Source organism: Salmo trutta, chromosome 26 (genome assembly GCF_901001165.1).
Source record: "Salmo trutta chromosome 26, fSalTru1.1, whole genome shotgun sequence".
Classification (NCBI taxonomy): domain Eukaryota; kingdom Metazoa; phylum Chordata; class Actinopteri; order Salmoniformes; family Salmonidae; genus Salmo; species Salmo trutta.
The window spans coordinates 46,082,955-46,099,011 of NC_042982.1; the positions used below are offsets into that span (position 1 = coordinate 46,082,955).

A 16,057-nucleotide genomic window follows, 5' to 3' on the forward strand; every position below is an offset into this window, starting at 1 on the left:
AAACGAGAAGAAAAGAGAGAGCGGCAGCAAGGGAATCACATGACACTACAGGGACAGCCCTTCTCTCTGATATGAAAGCCTTGCTGCGGAGAGCGTCTCAGATTCACCGGCTGGGGCGGCAGGAGGGCGGCAGCGCACAACGAGCTAGCTAGGCCTTTGGGAGAAGGGAATAAGGCATCTGATGCATTTCACTAGATGTCATCACAATACATTTAATACGTGACGGCTGCTGTTGGCTGAGTGGGAGTGCTCCTGTGAATATGAGATGGCTGCTGTGGCTGAGTGGGAGTGCTCCTGTGAATATGAGATGGCTGCTACGGCTGAGTGGGAGTGCTCCTGTGAATATGAGATGGCTGCTGTGGCTGAGTGGGGGTGCTCCTGTGAATATGAGATGGCTGCTACGGCTGAGTGGGAGTGCTCCTGTGAATATGAGATGGCTGCTGTGGCTGAGTGGGAGTGCTCCTGTGAATATGAGATGGCTGATGTGGCTGAGTGGGAGTGCTCCTGTGAATATGAGATGGCTGCTGTGGCTGAGTGGGAGTGCTCCTGTGAATATGAGATGGCTGCTGTGGCTGAGTGGGAGTGCTCCTGTGAATATGAGATGGCTGATGTGGCTGAGTGGGAGTGCTCCTGTGAATATGACATGGCTGATGTGGCTGAGTGGCAGTGCTCCTGTGAATATGAGATGGCTGATGTGGCTGAGTGGGAGTCATCCTGTGAATATGAGATGGCTGATGTGGCTGAGTGGGAGTGCTCCTGTGAATATGAGATGGCTGATGTGGCTGAGTGGGAGTGCTCCTGTGAATATGAGATGGCTGATGTGGCTGAGTGGGAGTGCTCCTGTGAATATGAGATGGCTGATGTGGCTGAGTGGGAGTGCTCCTGTGAATATGAGATGGCTGATGTGGCTGAGTGGGAGTGCTCCTGTGAATATGAGATGGCTGATGTGGCTGAGTGAGAGTGCTCCTGAGAATATGAGATGGCTGCTACGGCTGAGTGGGAGTGCTCCTGTGAATATGAGATGGCTGCTGTGGCTGAGTGGGAGTGCTCCTGTGAATATGAGATGGCTGATGTGGCTGAGTGGGAGTGCTCCTGTGAATATGAGATGGCTGATGTGGCTGAGTGGGAGTGCTCCTGTGAATATGAGATGGCTGATGTGGCTGAGTGGGAGTGCTCCTGTGAATATGAGATGGCTGATGTGGCTGAGTGGGAGTGCTCCTGTGAATATGAGATGGCTGATGTGGCTGAGTGGGAGTGCTCCTGTGAATATGAGATGGCTGATGTGGCTGAGTGAGAGTGCTCCTGAGAATATGAGATGGCTGCTACGGCTGAGTGGGAGTGCTCCTGTGAATATGAGATGGCTGCTACGGCTGAGTGGGAGTGCTCCTGTGAATATGAGATTGCTGCTGTGGCTGAGTGGGAGTGCTCCTGTGAATATGAGATGGCTGCTGTGGCTGAGTGGGAGTGCTCCTGTGAATATGAGATGGCTGATGTGGCTGAGTGGGAGTGCTCCTGTGAATATGACATGGCTGATGTGGCTGAGTGGCAGTGCTCCTGTGAATATGAGATGGCTGATGTGGCTGAGTGGGAGTGCTCCTGTGAATATGAGATGGCTGATGTGGCTGAGTGGGAGTGCTCCTGTGAATATGACATGGCTGATGTGGCTGAGTGGGAGTGCTCCTGTGAATATGAGATGGCTGATGTGGCTGAGTGGGAGTGCTCCTGTGAATATGAGATGGCTGATGTGGCTGAGTGGGAGTGCTCCTGTGAATATGAGATGGCTGATGTGGCTTAGTGGGAGTGCTCCTGTGAATATGAGATGGCTGATGTGGCTGAGTGAGAGTGCTCCTGAGAATATGAGATGGCTGATGCGGCTGAGTGGGAGTGCTCCTGAGAATATGGCATGGCTGCTACGGCTGAGTGGGAGTGCTCCAGTGCTCTCTTTCCATTTGCTTCCCCCACTAACTAGGCCGTATACAGCAGCTGTCTTGGCCAGATCTCCCATTCAAAACATAGTTTATTAATCTCAAATGATTTCCTGCTAAAAATTATGAAAAATACTCCTCACTGCTGATTTGGACACGTTGCATAATAACATAAATATTCAGAGGGATTTAACTGTAGATAAAAACATGCTAATTGATAGTATGATTGATGGTAGGATTAAATCTGTACCAGTGTTCATCAAGCATTGTTTTAGACAGGATGGTAAGATAACATCTGTATTCGTGATCCTCAAGCCTAGTCCTGCTCTAGACAGGATGGATAACGTCTGTACTAGTGTCCCTCAAGCCTAGTCCTGCACTAGACAGGATGGATAACGTCTGTACTAGTGTTCCTCAAGCCTAGTCCTGCTCTAGACAGGATGGATAACGTCTGTACTAGTGTTCCTCAAGCCTAGTCCTGCTCTAGACAGGATGGATAACATCTGTACTAGTGATCCTCAAGCCTAGTCCTGCTCTAGACAGGATGGATAACGTCTGTACTAGTGTTCCTCAAGTCTAGTCCTGCTCTAGACAGGATGGATAACGTCTGTACTAGTGTTCCTCAAGTCTAGTCCTGCTCTAGACAGGATGGTAGGATAACGTCTGTACTAGTGTTCCTCAAGCCTAGTTCTGCTCTAGACAGGATGGATAACGTCTGTACTAGTGTTCCTCAAGTCTAGTCCTGCTCTAGACAGGATGGATAACGTCTGTACTAGTGTCCCTCAAGCCTAGTCCTGCTCTAGACAGGATGGTAGGATAGTGTCTGTACTAGTGTTCCTCAAGCCTAGTCCTGCTCTAGACAGGATGGTAGGATAACGTCTGTACTAGTGTCCCTCAAGTCTAGTCCTGCTCTAGACAGGATGGATAACGTCTGTACTAGTGTCCCTCAAGTCTAGTCCTGCTCTATACAGGATGGATAACGTCTGTACTAGTGTTCCTCAAGCCTAGTCCTGCTCTAGACAGGATGGATAACGTCTGTACTAGTGTTCCTCAAGCCTAGTCCTGCTCTAGACAGGATGGATAATGTCTGTACTAGTGTTCCTCAAGCCTAGTCCTGCTCTTGACAGACATAGTCCCCCTCCCCAACACTGCTACTGGTGAGTGTGTCCCAAATGGCACTCTGGACAAGTAGTGCACTTTTAGGGAAAAGGGTGTCATTAGAGATGCACACTTTGACTATCCCTTTACTATGCCTTTAGAGGCAGCAGGTAGCCTAGTGGTTAGAGGAGGCAGGTAGCCTAGTGGTTAGAGGAGGAAGGTAGCCTAGTGGTTAGAGGAGGCAGGTAGCCTAGTGGTTAGAGGAGGCAGGTAGCCTAGTGGTTAGAGGAGGAAGGTAGCCTAGTGGTTAGAGGCAGGTAGCCTAGTGGTTAGAGGAGGCAGGTAGCCTAGTGGTTAGAGGCAGGTAGCCTAGTGGTTAGAGGAGGCAGCCTAGTGGTTAGAGGAGGCAGGTAGCCTAGTGGTTAGAGGAGGCAGGTAGCCTAGTGGTTAGAGCAGGTAGCCTAGTGGTTAGAGGAGGCAGGTAGCCTTGTGGTTAGAGGAGGCAGGTAGCCTAGTGGTTAGAGGAGGCAGGTAGCCTAGTGGTTAGAGCAGGTAGCCTAGTGGTTAGAGGAGGCAGGTAGCCTAGTGGTTAGAGGAGGCAGGTAGCCTAGTGGTTAGAGGAGGCAGGTAGCCTAGTGGTTAGAGGAGGCAGGTAGTCTAGTGGTTAGAGGAGGCAGGTAGCCCAGTGGTTAGAGGAGGCAGGTAGCCTAGTGGTTAGAGGAGGCGGGTAGCCTAGTGGTTAGAGGAGGCAGGTAGCCTAGTGGTTAGAGGAGGCAGGTAGCCTAGTGTTTAGAGGAGGCAAGTAGCCTAGTGGTTAGAGGAGGCAGCCTAGTGGTTAGAGGAGGCAGGTAGCCTAGTGGTTAGAGGAGGCAGGTAGCCTAGTGGTTAGAGCAGGTAGCCTAGTGGTTAGAGGAGGCAGGTAGCCTAGTGGTTAGAGGAGGCAGGTAGCCCAGTGGTTAGAGGAGGCAGGTAGCCTAGTGGTTAGAGCAGGTAGCCTAGTGGTTAGAGGAGGCAGGTAGCCTAGTGGTTAGAGGAGGCAGGTAGCCTAGTGGTTAGAGGAGGCAGGTAGCCTAGTGGTTAGAGGAGGCAGGTAGCCTAGTGGTTAGAGCGTTGAGCCAGTAACCAAAAGGTTGATAGATCGAGTCTTCAACCTCTCCCTGACCGAGTCTGTAATATCTACATGTTTCAAGCAGACCACCATACACTCTGTGCCCAAGGATGCGAAGGTACCCTTCCTAAATGACTACCGACCCGTAGCACTCACGTCCGTAGCCATGAAGTGCTTTGAAAGGCTGGTCATGACTCACATCAACAGCATCCTCCTGGATACTCTAGACCCACTCCTATTCGCATACCGCCCCAACAGATCCACAGATGATGCAATCTCAATCACACTACACACTGCCCTGTCTCACCTTGACAAAAGGAACACCTATGTGAGAATGCTGTTCATTGACTACAGCTCAGCGTTCAACACCATAGTGCCCATGAAGCTCATCACTAAGCTAAGGATCCTGGGACTAAACACCTCCCTCTGCAACTGGATCCTGGACTTCCTGACGGGCCGCCCCCAGGTGGTGAGGGTAGATAAAAACACATCTGCCACGCTGATCCTCAACACGGGGGCCCCTCAGGGGTGCGTGCTCAGTCCCCTCCTGTACTCCCTGTTCACCTACGACTGCACGGCCAGGCACGACTCCAACACCATCATCAAATTTGCTGACGACACAACAGTGGTAGGCCTGATCATCGACAACGATGAGACAATCTATAGGGAGGAGGTCAGAGAACTGGCAGTGTGGTGTCAGGACAACAACCTCTCCCTCAACGTGGTCAAGACAAAGGAGATGATTGTGGACTACAGGAAAAAGAGGACCGGGCACACCCCCATTAACATCGACGGGGCTGAAGTGGAGCGGGTCAAAAGTTTCAAGTTCCTTGGTGTCCACATCACCAACAAACTATTATGGTCCAAACACCTTTCCCCCTCAGGAGACTGAAAAGATTTGGCATGGGTCCCCAGATCCTCAAAGTTCCACAGCAGCACCATCGAGAGCATCCTGACCGGTTGTATCACCGCCTGGTATGGCAACTGTTTGGTATCTGACCATAAGGCACTACAGAGGGTAGTAAACTACGGCCCAGTACATCACTGGGGCCAAGCTTCCGGCCATCCAGGACCTTTATACTAGAGGAAGGCCCAAAAGAATTGTCAAAGTCATACAAGTCATAAACTGTTCTCTCTGCTACCGCACAGCAAGCAGTACCGGAGCGCCAAGCCTAGGTCAAAAAGGCTCCTTAACAGCTTCTACCCTCAAGCCATTAGACTGCTGAACAATTAATCAAATGGCCACCAGAACTATTTACACTGACCCCCCCGTTTTTACACTGCTGCTACTCGCTGTTTATCATCTATGCTTAGTCACTTTACCTCTACCTACATGTACAAATTACCTCAATTAACCTGTACCCCCGCACATTGACTCGGTATCGGTACCCCCTGTAAATAGCTTCGTTATTGTTATGTAATCTTATTGTCTTACTTTCTATTACATTTTTTACTTTAGTTCATTTAGCAAATATTTTCTTAACTCTAATTTTTGAACTGCATTGTTGTTTAAAAGCTTGTAAGTAAGCATTTCACGGTAAAGTCTACACCTGTTGTATTCGGTGAGTCAATTTTAATGAACAAGACCATGTCGACTCACCTGCCGTCAAAGAGGTTAGCCCCGGGGATGACGTGTGTGCTGTCCCGTCCCACCAGGAAGCGGACACGGTCGTAGAAGGACTGCAAATTGTTCTGGGTGGAGGAGAGCTGCGTCTCCTGGATGATGTCCAGGGGGTCTGGAGAGCCGACACACAGACCCGTGGTGTGGCACGACGCCTGCAGACAGCAGTCAGGGTCCATGCAGTCCACCAAACCATCTGGAAGGGGAACATAGTGTTATACAGACAGCAGTCAGGGTCCATACAGTCCACCAAACCATCTGGAAGGGGAATATAGTGTAGTGTTGTACAGACAGCAGTCAGGGTCCATGCAGTCCACCAAACCATCTGGAAGGGGAATATAGTGTAGTGTTGTACAGACAGCAGTTAGGGTCCATGCAGTCCACCAAACCATCTGGAAGGGGAATATAGTGTTATACAGACAGCAGTCAGGGTCCATATAGTCCACCAAACCATCTGGAAGGAGAATATAGTGTTATACAGACAGCAGTCAGGGTCCATACAGTCCACCAAACCATCTGGAAGGGGAATATAGTGTAGTGTTATACAGACAGCAGTCAGGGCCCATACAGTCCACCAAACCATCTGGACGGGGGAACATAGACAGGCAGGCATAAGCAAACACACACCCTTTTCAAAACAACTTCAACACCTACGTGTACTGACAATCACATCTCAGTGAAATGATTCATCGTAATGAAACCAGTCATTGTGTTATCCCAGTGGTCACCGTCTATTTCCTAAAGACACATCTCTACAACGCAACACCTCCTAACAACACCGATATCCTCAACACTCCTTTGATTCTTTCTGACAGCAACGTCCACAGGCTTTCATAGCGAAGGGGAACTGAGATGCTGCGGTAGTGGATATCTGAGGGGGTAGAGGCTATCTGAGGGGGTAGAGGCTATCTGAGGAGTAGAGGCTATCTGAGGGGGTAGAGGCTATCTGAGGAGTAGAGGCTATCTGAGGGGGAAGAGGCTATCTGAGGGGTAGAGGCTATCTGAGGGGGTAGAGGCTATCTGAGGAGTAGAGGCTATCTGAGGAGTAGAGGCTATCTGAGGGGGTAGAGGCTATCTGAGGAGTAGAGGCTATCTGAGGAGTAGAGGCTATCTGAGGAGTAGAGGCTATCTGAGAGGGTAGAGGCTATCTGAGGGGGTAGAGGGTATCTGAGGGGGTAGAGGCTATCTGAGAGGCTATCTGAGGGGGTAGAGGCTATCTGAGGAGTAGAGGCTATCTGAGGGGGTAGAGGCTATCTGAGGGGGTAGAGACTACTGGTACCCTGTGTATATAACCAAGTTATCATTATTCACCGTGTTGTTATGTTTGTATTATTTCTATATTATCTTTCTCTCTGCATTGTTGGGAAGGGCCTGTAAGGAAGCAATTCACTGTTAGTCCACACCTGCTGTTTATGAAGAATGTGACAAATACATTTGATTTGATTTAATTTCTGAAATAATTTCGCTAAATCTTCCCACCTTGCGAACACACACACACACACACACACACACACACACACATATCAAATCACACCCACAAACAACTCACATCTGAATTTAGTCACGGCCGCTGGCATTTCTTAATTAACCAAATCTAAAACCAGGAAGTGCAGCCATCCTTTAGCACCTCCAGCCCACAGCTGACTTCCTGCTGTAATTAGGGGCTGTAATGATTCACCACTCCAGAATCTGCTGATGTGTTAGCGCTGCACTTTACTTCCTGTCTGTGTGTTGGTGCTGCACTTTACTTCCTGTCTGTATGTTGGCGTTGCACTTTACTTCCTGTCTGTGTGTTGGCGCTGCACTTTACTTCCTGTCTGTGTGTTGGCGCTGCACTTTACTTCCTGTCTGTGTGTTAGCACTGCACTTTACTTCCTGTCTGTGTGTTAGCACTGCACTTTACTTCCTGTCTGTGTGTTAGCACTTTACTTCCTGTCTGTGTGTTAGCACTGCACTTTACTTCCTGTCTGTGCGTTAGCACTGTAGTTTACTTCCTGTCTGTGTGTTAGCACTTTACTTCCTGTCTGTGCGTTAGCGCTGCACTTTACTTCCTGTCTGTGCGTTAGCGCTGCACTTTACTTCCTGTCTGTGCGTTAGCTCTGTAGTTTACTTCATGTGAACTGGGTCATCAACACTTTCTTGCTCTCCGCTTCCAGGAGCTCCTATCCCCCCCATACCTATATCCTAGCCAGATGGAAGATACCAATACTAATACCTTCTTCCTCCCTTTCTGTCTGCCTGGCTCAATTCCCTGGTAGCTAGACTGGCATTACAGCTCTTTCTTTTCTGCCATTGAGGGGCACATCAACTGGTAGACAAACACTCTCACTGCCTGCCTCATACCTGTTAGAAGTCAAGTCCATGATAGCTAGCTAGGCTGAAGCTCTCCTCCCCTGCTCTCTCTCTCTCTATCTCTCTCTCTCTCTGCCATGTTGGTCCCAGGGAGTGTATAGGTAATGCAACGGGCATGTGGATCCCTGTGGCTCAGTTGGTAGTGCATGGTGTTTGCAACGCCAGGGTTGTGGGTTCGATTCCCACAGGGGGCCAGAACAAAAAAATGCATGAAATGAAATGAATGCGTTCACTACTGTAAGTCGCTCTGGATAAGAGCGTCTGCTAAATGACGTAAATGTAAAAGTCACATTGTCTCTCTCGCTCTGCCATTTTGGTCCCAGGCAGTGTAGAGGTACAAGCTAGTGAATATATCCCAGACAACATAACATATGCCATTTAGCAGGCGCTTTTATCCAAAGTGACTAACAATCATAGGTGCATAAATGTTTTCATATCGATGGCTTCAGCGGGAATCAAATCCACAAACCGTTGCAATGCAGACATCGTAATCTACCAACTGATTCACACACAGGACTGTATCTCTCTGCAGTTGTAGAGTGTCTGGGTCATAAAACGGCTGGGTCAGGACTGTATCTGGGTCATAACACGGCTGGGTCAGGACTGTATCTGGGTCATAACGCGGCTGGGTCAGGGCTGTATCTGGGTCATAACGCGGCTGGGTCAGGGCTGTATCTGGGTCATAACACGGCTGGCTGAATCAGGGCTGTATCTGGGTCATAACGCGGCTGGCTGAATCAGGGCTGTATCTGGGTCATAACACAGCTGGCTGGCTGAATCAGGGCTGTATCTGGGTCATAACGTGGCTGGCTGAATCAGGGCTGTATCTGGGTCATAACACGGCTGGCTGGCTGAATCAGGGCTGTATCTGGGTCATAACGCGGCTGGCTGGCTGAATCAGGGCTGTATCTGGGTCATAACGCGGCTGGCTGGCTGAATCAGGGCTGTATCTGGGTCATAACGCGGCTGGCTGGCTGAATCAGGGCTGTATCTGGGTCATAACGCGGCTGGCTGGCTGAATCAGGGCTGTATCTGGGTCATAACCCGGCTGGCTGAATCAGGGCTGTATCTGGGTCATAACGCGGCTGGCTGGCTGAATCAGGGCTGTATCTGGGTCATAACGCGGCTGGCTGGCTGAATCAGGGCTGTATCTGGGTCATAACGCGGCTGGCTGGCTGAATCAGGGCTGTATCTGGGTCATAACGCGGCTGGCTGGCTGAATCAGGGCTGTATCTGGGTCATAACCCGGCTGGCTGAATCAGGGCTGTATCTGGGTCATAACGCGGCTGGCTGGCTGAATCAGGGCTGTATCTGGGTCATAACGCGGCTGGCTGAATCAGGGCTGTATCTGGGTCATAACGCAGCTGGCTGAATCAGGGCTGTATCTGGGTCATAACGCGGCTGGCTGAATCAGGACTGTATCTGGGTCATAACGCGGCTGGCTGAATCAGGACTGTGTCTGGGTCATAACACGGCTGGCTGAATCAGGGCTGTATCTGGGTCATAACGTGGCTGGCTGAATCAGGGCTGTGTCTGGGTCATAACGTGGCTGGCTGAATCAGATCTGTATCTGGGTCATAACACGGCTGGCTGAATCAGGGCTGTATCTGGGTCATAACACGGCTGGCTGAATCAGGGCTGTATCTGGGTCATAACACGGCTGGCTGAATCAGGGCTGTATCTGGGTTATAACACGGCTGGCTGAATCAGGGCTGTATCTGGGTCATACCACGGCTGGCTGGCTGAATCAGGGCTGTATCTGGGTCATAACACGGCTGGCTGAATCAGGGCTGTATCTGGGTCATAACGCGGCTGGCTGGCTGAATCAGGGCTGTATCTGGGTCATAACGCGGCTGGCTGAATCAGGGCTGTGTCTGGGTCATAACGTGGCTGGCTGGCTGAATCAGGACTGTATCTGGGTCATAACGTGGCTGGCTGGCTGAATCAGGACTGTATCTGGGTCATAACACGGCTGGCTGGCTGAATCAGGACTGTATCTCGGTCATAACACGGCTGGCTGGCTGAATCAGATCTGTATCTGGGTCATAACGCGGCTGGCTGGCTGAATCAGGGCTGTGTCTGGGTCATAACGTGGCTGGCTGGCTGAATCAGGACTGTATCTGGGTCATAACGTGGCTGGCTGGCTGAATCAGGACTGTATCTGGGTCATAACACGGCTGGCTGGCTGAATCAGGACTGTATCTGGGTCATAACACGGCTGGCTGGCTGAATCAGATCTGTATCTGGGTCATAACGCGGCTGGCTGGCTGAATCAGGGCTGTATCTGGGTCATAACACGGCTGGCTGGCTGAATCAGGGCTGTATCTGGGTCATAACACGGCTGGCTGAATCAGGGCTGTATCTGGGTCATAACGCAGCTGGCTGAATCAGGGCTGTGTCTGGGTCATATCGTGGCTGGCTGGCTGAATCAGGACTGTATCTGGGTCATAACGTGGCTGGCTGGCTGAATCAGGACTGTATCTGGGTCATAACACGGCTGGCTGGCTGAATCAGGACTGTATCTGGGTCATAACACGGCTGGCTGGCTGAATCAGATCTGTATCTGGGTCATAACGCGGCTGGCTGGCTGAATCAGGGCTGTGTCTGGGTCATAACATGGCTGGCTGGCTGAATCAGGACTGTATCTGGGTCATAACGTGGCTGGCTGGCTGAATCAGGACTGTATCTGGGTCATAACACGGCTGGCTGGCTGAATCAGGACTGTATCTGGGTCATAACATGGCTGGCTGGCTGAATCAGATCTGTATCTGGGTCATAACGCGGCTGGCTGGCTGAATCAGGGCTGTATCTGGGTCATAACGCGGCTGGCTGGCTGAATCAGGGCTGTATCTGGGTCATAACGCGGCTGGCTGGCTGAATCAGGACTGTATCTGGGTCATAACGCGGCTGGCTGGCTGAATCAGGGCTGTATCTGGGTCATAACGCGGCTGGCTGGCTGAATCAGGGTTGTATCTGGGTCATAACACGGCTGGCTGGCTGAATCAGGGCTGTATCTGGGTCATAACGCGGCTGGCTGAATCAGGGCTGTGTCTGGGTCATAACGCGGCTGGCTGGCTGAATCAGGGCTGTATCTGGGTCATAACGCGGCTGGCTGGCTGGCTGAATCAGGACTGTATCTGGGTCATAACGCGGCTGGCTGAATCAGGGCTGTATCTGGGTTATAACACGGCTGGCTGAATCAGGGCTGTATCTGGGTCATAACACGGCTGGCTGGCTGAATCAGGGCTGTATCTGGGTCATAACACGGCTGGCTGAATCAGGGCTGTATCTGGGTCATAACGCGGCTGGCTGGCTGAATCAGGGCTGTATCTGGGTCATAACGCGGCTGGCTGAATCAGGGCTGTATCTGGGTCATAACGCGGCTGGCTGAATCAGGACTGTATCTGGGTCATAACGCGGCTGGCTGGCTGAATCAGGACTGTATCTGGGTCATAACACGGCTGGCTGAATCAGGGCTGTATCTGGGTCATAACGCGGCTGGCTGAATCAGGGCTGTGTCTGGGTCATAACGTGGCTGGCTGGCTGAATCAGGACTGTATCTGGGTCATAACGTGGCTGGCTGGCTGAATCAGGACTGTATCTGGGTCATAACACGGCTGGCTGGCTGAATCAGGACTGTATCTCGGTCATAACACGGCTGGCTGGCTGAATCAGATCTGTATCTGGGTCATAACGCGGCTGGCTGGCTGAATCAGGGCTGTGTCTGGGTCATAACGTGGCTGGCTGGCTGAATCAGGACTGTATCTGGGTCATAACGTGGCTGGCTGGCTGAATCAGGACTGTATCTGGGTCATAACACGGCTGGCTGGCTGAATCAGGACTGTATCTGGGTCATAACACGGCTGGCTGGCTGAATCAGATCTGTATCTGGGTCATAACGCGGCTGGCTGGCTGAATCAGGGCTGTATCTGGGTCATAACACGGCTGGCTGGCTGAATCAGGGCTGTATCTGGGTCATAACGTGGCTGGCTGGCTGAATCAGGACTGTATCTGGGTCATAACACGGCTGGCTGAATCAGGGCTGTATCTGGGTCATAACGCGGCTGGCTGAATCAGGGCTGTGTCTGGGTCATAACGTGGCTGGCTGGCTGAATCAGGACTGTATCTGGGTCATAACGTGGCTGGCTGGCTGAATCAGGACTGTATCTGGGTCATAACACGGCTGGCTGGCTGAATCAGGACTGTATCTGGGTCATAACACGGCTGGCTGGCTGAATCAGATCTGTATCTGGGTCATAACGCGGCTGGCTGGCTGAATCAGGGCTGTGTCTGGGTCATAACATGGCTGGCTGGCTGAATCAGGACTGTATCTGGGTCATAACGAGGCTGGCTGGCTGAATCAGGACTGTATCTGGGTCATAACACGGCTGGCTGGCTGAATCAGGACTGTATCTGGGTCATAACATGGCTGGCTGGCTGAATCAGATCTGTATCTGGGTCATAACGCGGCTGGCTGGCTGAATCAGGGCTGTATCTGGGTCATAATGTGGCTGGCTGGCTGAATCAGGACTGTATCTGGGTCATAACACGGCTGGCTGAATCAGGGCTGTGTCTGGGTCATAACGTGGCTGGCTGGCTGAATCAGGACTATCTGGGTCATAACGTGGCTGGCTGGCTGAATCAGGACTGTATCTGGGTCATAACACGGCTGGCTGGCTGAATCAGGACTGTATCTGGGTCATAACACGGCTGGCTGGCTGAATCAGGACTGTATCTGGGTCATAACACGGCTGGCTGGCTGAATCAGATCTGTATCTGGGTCATAACGCGGCTGGCTGGCTGAATCAGGGCTGTATCTGGGTCATAACGCGGCTGGCTGGCTGGCTGAATCAGGACTGTATCTGGGTCATAACGCGGCTGGCTGGCTGAATCAGGGCTGTATCTGGGTCATAACGCGGCTGGGTCAGGACTGTATCTGGGTCATAACACGGCTGGCTGGCTGAATCAGGGTTGTATCTGGGTCATAACACGGCTGGCTGGCTGAATCAGGGCTGTATCTGGGTCATAACGCGGCTGGCTGGCTGAATCAGATCTGTATCTGGGTCATAACGCGGCTGGCTGGCTGAATCAGGGCTGTATCTGGGTCATAACACGGCTGGCTGAATCAGGGCTGTATCTGGGTCATAACACGGCTGGCTGAATCAGGGCTGTATCTGGGTCATAACGCGGCTGGCTGGCTGAATCAGGGCTGTATCTGGGTCATAACACGGCTGGCTGAATCAGGGCTGTATCTGGGTCATAACGTGGCTGGCTGAATTAGGGCTGTATCTGGGTCATAACACGGCTGGCTGGCTGAATCAGGGCTGTATCTGGGTCATAACATGGCTGGCTGGCTGAATCAGGGCTGTATCTGGGTCATAACACGGCTGGCTGAATCAGGGCTGTATCTGGGTCATAACGTGGCTGGCTGAATCAGATCTGTATCTGGGTCATAACACGGCTGGCTGAATCAGGACTGTATCTGGGTCATAACGCGGCTGGCTGAATCAGGGCACGTCTCCAACGTGTTCTCCAGAAGGCCCTGGGTCTCCTGCTGGGTGTGAGGTGTGCCTGGCTATGCCCTGGGATGATTATAGGGCCCGATGGGGCCTCGCAAGAGGTCTGTACTGGTGGGGCCAGACATGCCCACTCTGGGCTCTAACACAGCTTCCTGTGTACGTGGAACGAGGGATCAACTCACAGCCCACTACTAATTCTCACCAGGACAGGGTGTTTCTGTTCTTTGTTTTCTAAGAAGCCAGGTTCTAAGTGGAGCAGAATATGTACAGGCCTGTCTGGAGCCTTTCAGAGGTCTGGATCAACATCTAACTCACCGTAGATAGACTGGATGTTGTTGCTCTACAACACTACTGGAGTCACGAACAGTTAGTCGAGACCTCCTAACCAGTTGGGGCTTCCCGAGTGGCACAGCGGTCTTAAGGCACTGCATCTCAACGATAGATGCGTCACCACAGACCCTGGTTCGATTCCAGGCTGTATCACAACCGGCTGTCATTGGGAGTCCCATAAGGCGGCCATAAGGCATTGGGAGTCCCAGTGTCGTCAGGGTTTGGGTTTGGCCGGGGTAGGCCGTCATTGTAAAATAATAATTTGTTCTTAACTGATTTGTCTAGTTAAATAAATAAAAAATGTATGGTTATCTGTGGGTTAAAAGTGGACACCGGGTGCTAATAGTAGGAGTTAGGCTATGGTGTTATAGTATAGTCATTGGTGTTAGGCTATGGTGTTATAATATAGTCATTGGTGTTAGGCTATGGTGTTATAGTATAGTCATTGGTGTTAGGCTATGGTGTTATAGTATAGTCATTGGTGTTAGGCTATGGTGTTATAGTATAGTCATTGGTGTTAGGCTATGGTGTTATAATATAGTCATTGGTGTTAGGCTATGGTGTTATAATATAGTCATTGGTGTTAGGCTATGGTGTTATAATATAGTCATTGGTGTTATATTATAGTCATTGGTGTTAGGCTATGGTGTTATAGTATAGTCATTGATGTTAGGCTATGGTGTTATACTATAGTCATTGGTGTTATATTATAGTCATTGGTGTTATAGTACAGTCATTGGTGTTAGGCTATGGTGTTATAGTATAGTCATTGGTGTTAGGCTATGGTGTTATAGTATAGTCATTGGTGTTATAATATAGTCATTGGTGTTATAGTACAGTCATTGGTGTTAGGCTATGGTGTTATAGTACAGTCATTGGTGTTAGGCTATGGTGTTATAATATAGTCATTGGTGTTATAGTATAGCCATTGGTGTTAGGCTATGGTGTTATGTTATAGTCATTGGTGTTATAGTATAGTCATTGGTGTTATAGTATAATCACTGGTGTTAGTCTATGATGTTATATTATAGTCATTGGTGTTATAGTATAGTCATTGGTGTTATAATATAGTCATTGGTGTTATAGTATAATCATTGGTGTTAGGCTATGGTGTTATAGTATAGTCATCGGTGTTAGGCTATGGTGTTATAGTATAGTCATTGGTGTTATATTATAGTCATTGGTGTTATATTATAGTCATTGGTGTTAGGCTATGGTGTTATAGTATAGTCATTGGTGTTATATTATAGTCATTGGTGTTATATTATAGTCATTGGTGTTAGGCTATGGTGTTATAGTATAGTCATTGGTGTTAGGCTATGGTGTTATAGTATAGTCATTGGTGTTATATTATAGTCATTGATGTTAGGCTATGGTGTTATAGTATAGTCATTGGTGTTAGGCTATGGTGTTATAGTATAGTCATTGGTGTTATATTATAGTCATTGGTGTTATATTATATTCATTGGTGTTAGGCTATGGTGTTATAATATAGTCATTGGTATTATAGTAAAGTCATTGGTGTTATAGTATATTCATTGGTGTTAGGCTATGGTGTTATAGTATATTCATTGGTGTTAGGCTATGGTGTTACAGTATAGTACCTCTCTGCAGTTGTAGGGCATAGTGATGGATAAGCTAGTCTCCCTGTATCTCTCTGCAGTTGTAGGGTATCTGGGTCATAACATGGCTATGGTGTTAGGCTATGGTGTTATAGTATAGTCATTGGTGTTAGGCTATGGTCTTATAGTATAGTCATTGGTGTTAAGCTATGGTGTTATAGTATAGTCATTGGTGTTAGGCTATGGTCTTATAGTATAGTCATTGTTATTATTCCAAATCTAGTTGACAATTTACCTCCATCGTTGTCCTTTCCGTCGCTGCAGGCCGTCTCCATGGACGTGTCACATCCTGTTCCTCTCCAGCCAAGCTGACACACACAGTACCAGCCGTTATTACCCAGGGTACACCTGCCGTTCCCGTTACACAGACCAGGGCAGCCCTCTGTTAGAGAGACATACAAGTACACAGTCAGACACAGAACAGAGAGGTATCACCACACACGTTGGCACAGAATATCAACTAATTATAGCAAAGTTTAACA

At 49.8% G+C, this 16,057-nt stretch overlaps 1 protein-coding gene across 1 annotated transcript in view; it reads right to left on the bottom strand.

Moving 5' to 3' along the window:
* The window catches only part of tenm4 (teneurin transmembrane protein 4), a gene marked incomplete at its 5' end in the record, with an annotated part of 264,411 nt that overhangs the window by 137,850 nt on the left and 110,504 nt on the right, over window positions 1-16,057 (bottom strand). Inside the window, 2 exon segments of the mRNA XM_029716129.1 lie at window positions 5,732-5,948; window positions 15,811-15,957. Of these exon segments, the coding sequence (XP_029571989.1) occupies window positions 5,732-5,948; window positions 15,811-15,957 (364 nt within the window).